The 9,128-nt window shown below is 26.7% G+C and overlaps 1 protein-coding gene across 1 annotated transcript in view; it reads left to right on the top strand.

Annotated features, from left to right (window-relative positions):
• The window catches only part of LOC113374635 (protein yellow-like), a 12,824-nt gene extending 4,390 nt beyond the window's left edge, over positions 1–8,434 (top strand). The window contains exons 3-4 of the mRNA XM_026614612.1: positions 7,199–7,597; positions 7,674–8,434. Coding sequence (XP_026470397.1) covers positions 7,199–7,597; positions 7,674–8,411 — 1,137 coding nt within the window. The 3' untranslated portion in view covers positions 8,412–8,434. The remainder of the gene's footprint in view (positions 1–7,198; positions 7,598–7,673) is intronic.
• The last annotated feature ends 694 nt before the right edge of the window (positions 8,435–9,128 follow it).

Below are 9,128 nucleotides of genomic sequence, written 5' to 3'. Positions count from 1 at the left end.
CGAAAAATGTACCCATAAAATTTATATTTTGCATTGATTGAATAATGTAGCTATTATTTCACAAAATCCTTCACTAAATACATTGGATCTGCTCGTTCCCCGGCTATCCCATTGTAACCCGCCCATGGGGTAAAAAGGACCAAGTGATAAATTTTTGAAAAAAAATTTAAAATATAAATACGTCTCTACAATGATGAATTAGCTGAGTAGTTTTACTGAACATAGTCCGACAGTTGTTTGTTTGATGTGTATTTTTTATGGTATAATTGGTTTGGTTTTCACAATTTGATTTCTCAAAGTTGAATTAGACCTTTGTGCCCCGACCTACCCTATTCGTTTAATTCAAGACTTAAAATAATAAAATTGATTTCACTTATATTCCAAAAGATTTTTTAGCGGTACTATAATATCGACACTTATAAAAACGAGCCATTATAAAATAAATAGTTCCAAAATAATATAATAAAATTATCAAAAACTTACAAATTTGAAATCCACTTAACGTCCTCAGCGTTGCTGTGTTCACAGAATCGCAAAAACGATTTTCAGAATTATTTTACCCAACTGCACTGTATGTATCCAATAAAATAGTAGATCAAAACCTTCAATAAATCTAAAATAATCGACAACAATCATTTATATATAAAACACCGTACATTGCGAATTACCATAAATTCAAATTCGACGATTTTAATTTAGAATGAAGTTAATCTCCCCATTATGTATTGGAAAAAATGTTCTGTGGACAATAAAAGAGGTCGATAACTCGCAATGAAATTTATTCAAGAAAAGAAAATGAATTAAACGTGTAAAATAATAGATGTACGTAGGCCGAGAGTTGGAGGATATTATTTAGGAATAGAAAGGAATATTTGAAATCCTTTTTAACTTTTCAGTTTATGCCAGAAAATCCGATTCGCTAATACATTGGTATAAATAAAAATAAAACGAAAATTTTCATTTAAATTTTTAATTTCCACTCATTTAAATTTCCATTTCAAGAACTAACTAGTGGGGCGCATGGCATCGTGCCTTAAGGCAAATAGCTGGAACTTTCCGTACCAAATATTTTTGAAAAAAATTTACTTTGAAAAAATTAGATTTTTGAGAAACTTTAAATTTTTGTCAACAATTTACTTTTTTAGAAAAAAATGACCTTTTGAAAAAAAATGTTTTCGTTATTTTGAAATATTTCCATTCTTAACTTTTTTCAAAGCTTTAACTGCATAGAGACAAAATATCGAAGCGCGTAAGCGCCGAGTCGCCGCCTAACGGATAAACATTGGTACGGAACCCATAGGAATGTAAACAAAATTTATACTTATTGTTAAAATCTTTAAAAAATATCTGATAATTTGATGTGCATGTGTCTAATGATCATTTTTGACCGCCAAATGGCATTTTTTTTTTACTTTTTTCACTAGATCTCCGAAACCGCTAGACCTGCTTTTATGAAAATTTGATCAATTCTTGACCTTGTTCATACAAGTAAAATTTTTTGAATTATTAAACTCAGACGCTCCGTTCTCTTAAAACCTGAGCTACCGTTTGTGGCACTTTTTGCCCCTTATCTTCGAAACGGCTAGACCTGATTATGCCAAAAACTAATCAGCACGTCTCTTATCAACAGCAATCGAATGTTTTTTGAATAACTGAAATCGGTTGAACCGTGTTTCCAAAATCGTCGACAAAAATTTGTATCCGCACACACACACACATACATCCATTTTTTTCTAATTTTAAGGTATGCCAAAATGCTGAAACGTAAAGATATATAAACAATTTCATTTTCGATTTTTTTGCGATTACTATACCTTACCCGACGGGAAGTTAATTAGTGACATTCAAGAACTCAATCAAGATTTTTAAGAACTAATTAGTGGTGCGTGGCATCGTGTGTTAAGGCAAATTTTGCTGGAACTTCACGTATCAAAAATTATTTTGAGAATTTTTGAATAAAAATGACTTTTTTGTAATTTTTTGATTTTATCTATATTTTAATAATTTTAATTTTTTTTCGAAGCAATCGCGCTGCGTAGCTGTTTTAGTGACAATATAAAGAAGCGGGTAAGCTTCTTCATCTTTAAAAAATATCTCTAAAAAAATCTCTATAAAATATCTGATAATTTAATGTGCATATTTGATCATTTTTGATCCAAATATATCAAAATGGCATTTTAGATCCACAAAACCGCTGGACCTGCCATTTTCAAAAATGTATTCAATTCTGTTCTCTTAAAAACTAAATTGCCATTTCTGGTGCTTTTTGCCAAGTATCTTCGAAACTATTGGACCTGAAGTGGCCAAAAACTAATCAGCACGTCTCCCCCTCAATACAAATCGAATGATTTTTGAATAATTCAAATCGGCCAATGCTCTCACACACATAAACACTTACAAATATACTTCCATTTTTTCTAAGGTATGCCAAAATGTTCACAATGTTTTGAAACGTGAAGATATAAAAAAAATCATTTTTGATTTTTGCGTTTCAATAAATTATCGTAAGAAAGGCAGGTCTAGCGGTTTCGGACATCCAATAAAAAAGTAAAAAATGCCATTAAAATCTTTTTACCCCATATGCGGGGTAAAATGAGACGGCCTAATAGCAAACACGTCCAATGTGTTATTTTTAATTTTAAAGGGATTTTACGAAATAATAGCTACGTTTCGCAACCATTGCAAAATATAAATTTCATGGAAACATTTTTACAGAGATAACAGTGTTTTCATAACACTGTATGTAACCTTGATCTGGCATTTCGTCAGAAATATTCATCAGCAGATTTAGAATAACTATTATATTAATTTATTTCTTGTAAAGCTTTTTTAACTGAATTTTCATTTTTATTTACTTTTTTGCGAGGGTAAAGGTTCAGTTAGTCCTTCTTACCCCACTCACGTGTAAGCTTTTATAGTGATTATTCAAAAAAACTGATAAATCTAGCCTAAAATTAACAATACATCTGATAAAACAATTAAATAACGTATACTTAAAAATTATATTAAAGTCTCGTAAACTAAACAACGGCGCTCACAACCAAAACAAATAACAACGAAAGAAAATATTTTGAATAATAATATTTAAACACTGCCGTTTATCTCATGATAGTGTGGTCGTAAGAATTAAGGCGATGTCTGGTTATGGATTTTTTACCACCTACTTTCAAATATTATTAGAAAATTCTTTAATTTACTTGTTTTTGATATATCGGTGGTAGCCCTTTTTACTTACGGACCTTCAAGCCCCGTTCTACTCCATGTAGTAATTTACAAAAACAGTGTTTTTCAGCCTTCTTTCAACAGGAATAAATTTAGGAAGAAAAAACATCAAGTGAAAATGAATTTTTTTTCTAATATTATATGCAAAATGAAAAATGTAAAAAAAATATTTATGCAAGTAATTATTTAATAAGTAAAAAAGAAAGCCATTTCATTACTTTTATCATATGTAAAATAAAAAATGTAAACAAAATTATATATGTAAATATATAGCCTTCTAATCTATCTAATACATGTATATGAATCAAATAAAGATTCTTTCATTTTTGTTTGATATTGTCTTGGAAAACATATATTTCAATATCTAAATTAACTAACTAATATGTATATATATATATATATATATATATATATATATATATAGCAATAATTAACTATAACTGTTAGACAGATATATCCATCAATGTGTTCAATCAGCAATTTGAATAAAATTTAATTATGCTTAGTTTGCTGTCATTACTTTACGAATTTGGTTCACATTTAATCGATTTAAATAATTCGCATTTTTATTAGGTCAAATGTACACAAGTTTCTTGTAATTTTTACCTGTGTTTGAAATAGTCTATTCATTTCATTAGTATAAAGTAGAATATTCAAATTTTATTACAATGTTCAAAGAGAAAAGAATTAATTTAGAAATTGATCTAGAATTTTTAATTTGAATTAGGCATTTCATATATGTATATTTAAAATTTATGCCATATTAATTGCGATTGTTTCTTGATTTTTGTTTTTTATTTTATATGTAGATAGTTATATGTAGTATAGTTTTATATGTAGAAATTAATTAAGTCTCAAAACTTGAACAATAATAGTACCTACTCTGTCTTTATTATAATTTTGTTATTTAAAATATATTGTATTGAAAGTGTTTTCGAACTTCAGAAATTAGTAAAATTTTAACAGTCAAATTAAATTCAATTTTGACTAATTATTTATATATATATACACTTTTTCATATGAAAGCATTTATTGAATAAGAATAAATAGGCTTAGTGTTTCATGGCAAATTGCTGGAACTTCTCGTACCGTAAACCAATTTTGAAAATTTTTGAAAATTTTTTTTTGAGAATTTTGAAATTTTTTGATAATTTTCATTTTCGATTTCTTGCGATTACCATAACTTACCCTACAAAAAGTGAATAATTTATTTATATATTTGTTATTTAATTAAATGAAGAAAAAAGCTTTCTACAGTAGTTTTAAAGTTTTTTACAGTATCAATAAAAAATACAACCAAATTAAAAAAATGCAAAATATAATATTTTAATACTGTATTTGGAATATCAGATAAATTAAATTATAATCATGGATTTGTATAAGAATTGATTTGTTCTTTACAATTTTTTACACTTATAAAATTCAGTGAGAATTTGTAAATTTTATAGATAATTTAAATAATTATCACAATTTTTTACACTTATAAAATTCAGTGAGAATTTGTAAATTTTATAGATAATTTAAATAATTATCACAAAGAAAGTTCTTTAAAAACCGTACAAAATGTATTTATAAAATATTTCAAAAATAGTTTCAGTAAAATAATAATTTTTTTCTGAATAAAGTTCCAAATATCTATATAATAACCGTATGCAATTTTTTGAGACCTAAAATAATGTAATTGGTTCAAATATTTATGATTTAATATTATAAATATTAATTTATTTTTGTAATAAAACAATTGTTAAAAAAATATTCACAAATACCAGTTATTTAAATTATTCATAAAATATTTCGAAAATAGGTTTAGAAAAATAGGATTTTGCTCAATAATTTTCCAAATAACTATATATCGCTATATTAAAACGTATGAAAATTTTTTGAGGCTTGAACTAATGTAATTGGCGCGAATATTTAAGATTTAATAGTAGAAAAATTTTTATGTATCATAATTAAAATAAATATTTAGCAAATACTTACAAATTCGAGTTATTTAAATTATTCATAATATGTTTTGAAATTAGTTTTGGTATAAATTTTTTTCCGAACATTTTTGTAAATATCTAAAAAAATTTTTCAGACCTAAGAAATGTATTTTGGTCGAATATTTTATTTAATATTATATTATTATTCTATTAAATAATTAATTTTATAATGAATTTATTTTTCTATTAATTATTTTAAAATATTTACAAATTCGAGTTCTTTAAATTATTCATAAAATATTTCGAAATTAGTTTTAGTATAAGTTTTTTTCCTAATATTTTTGTAAATATCTAAAAATTGCTATAGTAAGACGTATAAAATTTTTTTCAGATTTAAAAAATGCATTTTGGTCGAATATTTGATTTAATGTTATATTATTATTTTAATAATTTATTTTTCTATTAAATAATTAATTTTATAATAAATTTATTTTTCTATTAATTATTTTAAAATATTTACAAATTCGAGTTATTTAAATTATTCATAAAATATTTTGAAAATAGTTTTAGTAAAGTAAGATTTTTTTCAATAATTTTCTGAACATATAAAAACTGCTACACCAAAACGTATGAAATTTTTTTGAGACTTGAAAGAATGTATTAGCTTCGAACATTTGTAATTTAATATTATAAATATTTATTTATTTTAAAATTAAAATAATTATATAGAAAATTACAATTTTGATAGAATATTTACAAATTTATAAAATATTTCATGAATAGTTATAATATAAAGTTTTGTTTAAATCATTTTCTAAATATATAAAAAAATATATTTAAATTTATGAAATTTTTTTTAAGACTTATATTTTGTATTTTGTTCGAATTTTTGTCATTAGGATAATTATTTAGAAAAATTTACAAATTCGAGTAATGCAGCAAGTACTGATTTAAAATATATTACGCACTCCAATAAAATAAATATTTTGTTTATATCAATTATAAATTTTATCAGGTGTTATTATTATAGATTACATATAATATTAATTCAAAACTGTCAAAATTAATTGAAAAATTAATTAAATATATTGAATTGATAAAATTTAAATATTTCGAATATAAAATGTTATTTTTATTATTACTCATAGCTCAAGTCGGATATAAATGCACACGGTGGACAAAACAAATTTAAAATCGGTTCAGCAGTTTAGACGTCCATCGCGAACCAACATCGTGAGGCGAACTTTATATAGATATATAGATATATAATTATAGATATAGATATATAACCGCAAATATATTTTATTATATAATCTATATAGATTATACTAATGATTATTCTTTATATTTGTACTCTTTGCTTTTTTTATTTCACTCTAATTTATTTTTTATTTAAAGTATTAAAAATACTAAAATAACTTCTGCTCATTATAAAACCAATAAAAATTTCCGCTCATTTATAGCATATATAATAAATTTTCTTTATATTTGCTAGGTGTCTACTAAAAATGTTTATACTCTACAATCATAATTTAGACACCATTAAAATCAATATTTACCTTGTTTGTTTCATTAACCTCATGTGTGATAATGCTACCCTCAGTGTATCGGTTATTTTAGCACCTGGTTATCCTCATTTGTCAATTTACTAACCATCTAATGGAAAAATCTGCAGACGTTGGATGGTATTGATCATGTTCCTGGCGCAATTCTACATATGCGGCAAGGTCAAGTTTGTTCCGGTTGGGAAGAAATGTTGGTAAACAAATATTTCGCCTGCAAAAATGTTTATTCTAATGTATTGTTATTTTAAATAAAATGTGTATATTATGAGAACTTTTATCTTCCTATTTTATTTTATATTAGGTATATATAATAAAATTTTATAGAGGTTTATACATAGTTATTTTGATCACGTATTACAAGACGTAGCATTGCAAGGTAAGATTTTATTAAAAAGTTATGAATAGAATGATACAATCTAGAAATCAAAGATTCAAATTTGCATTTTCGTAATTTTTAACTAAGTCGATTATTTATATTACTTCTAGATGCTGAAATTTATTATAATCGCTGCTTTACTATGTGCGACACAAGCCGCCAAATTACCTTGTTTTGAAAAACCCGTTGAATGTGCCAAACCTCTGCATCCACTTTTACAATGGCTCGGAGGCTCCTTTGCCTGGCCATGCCCATCTACAAAAGCCATCTACAAGAGCTCTGGTCGCTTTATCCCGAGCAATGTCATCGCCACCCGTGCCCAGATATTAAGGGATGAAATCTTCGTCGCTCTGCCAAGATTCAAGCCAGGCGTCCCAGTCACTTTAGGCAAAACCAGTTTGAAGAAGGGTTGCGCAGCTACATTTGCTCCATTCCCATGCTGGTCCATGCAGGAAGAAGGCAACTGCAACGCCTTGCAAAGCGTTGTCGATGTTTTCCTAGACAGACAAGTAAGATAAGAAGCACAAAAATTACTTTTCTTTATAATATTTCAATTACATTACTAACTTACTTTGGTGTCTTCAGGAAATCTTGTGGGCTTTGGATACTGGTGTAACTGAAACTTTGGAAAATCCAATTCGTCGCTGTCCACCCAAGGTTGTTGCATTCGACACCAAGACTGGCAAAGCTTTGAAGACCATCGATTTATCTCCCTTGACATCAGAAAACTCTCGTCTCCAATACTTCGGTGTCGAATACTCTCCTGATGGCCGTGTCTTCTTATATGTGAGTGATGCTGCTACACGCGCTATTTTGGTATACGACGTCCAAGCTAACAAAGGATTTAGAGTAGTTTTACCTAAACAAGTTATAAACGGCTGTTCTCGCAAAGACGTTTTGTACATTGCTTTAGTCACAAAGGATTGTGGAACCAACTACTTGTATTTCACTTACCTAAGCAGTTTGAGAATGTTTGCTATCAGAACTGACTATTTACGCCAAGGTTGTGCCCAGGGCCGTATTCAAGATTTAGGACCAAAACCCACTAAAATTGTTATCCTCGGTACTGATGGTGGTTCTGCTATTTTCTTCAGACACGAAGGCCACAGCAACGTTTATAGATGGGATACCAATACAGAATTCTTACCAAAGAATTTCAAAATTGTATACCGTGGTGACAATTGTCATTTGGCTACGCATGCTATGCCAGATCTCAAACACCAAAAAATGCGTGTTCTAGAAAGTAATTTCCCTGATTTTATTCAAGGAACGGTTGGATGCGGCGCCTCTCAACAATTATCGGCTTTGCAAGGCTGTTGGTGAAGGAATAAATTTTACTGTGAAAAAAGAAAAGACAAATAATAAAGTAGTATAGTGTAGTGCAATCGCGTTGTTTACTGTGATGGTTCTGTACCAAATTTTGATAGAACAAATGCACGATGATAATTATGACCGTGGAGAATTTAACTCCGTAAACCTCATATTAATAAAGTATGAAGAAAATATTTACAAATTATTGTATATTATATTATTTTAAGCAAAACTTAATAAAATGAAAAGTATTTAACAAATTTTGATTTGTTATTTTATATTACATTTTTCAGGTGTTTGGGAGCTAGAAATTTTTAATTTTTACAATAATGAATGTGCAAAGATAGAAAGAAAATTAAAGCGTTGGAAATACTATCTATATAAAGGATATATAATATATATATATATATATATATATACTAACAAAAGCTTGAAATTGATTATTTTACCTATTTACCTTTGTTCAGTAGATAAATACTAATAATGATTTGAACTAAATATGAATAATAATGTTCTAAAAATTAAAAAATAAAATGATATACAAAAATAGTATATTATAAAAATAATACTATAAAATATTTTAAACAATAATATTAAAAATAATATTGTATATAGTATATATAATAATTTCATTTCATATATTTTCTTCTGCGACGGCCCTAAAATAAAATAAGTATAATTAATAATATTAGATAACCACGCTTCACTTCTTATCTAACAAACAATTCT

This window comes from Ctenocephalides felis, unplaced genomic scaffold (genome assembly GCF_003426905.1).
Source record: "Ctenocephalides felis isolate EL2017-DRISC unplaced genomic scaffold, ASM342690v1 CF-g0.4_SCAFFOLD_01886, whole genome shotgun sequence".
Taxonomy (NCBI): domain Eukaryota; kingdom Metazoa; phylum Arthropoda; class Insecta; order Siphonaptera; family Pulicidae; genus Ctenocephalides; species Ctenocephalides felis.
The sequence above is the reverse complement of the archived record's forward strand: the minus strand, read 5'-3'. Positions and strand labels throughout refer to the sequence as shown.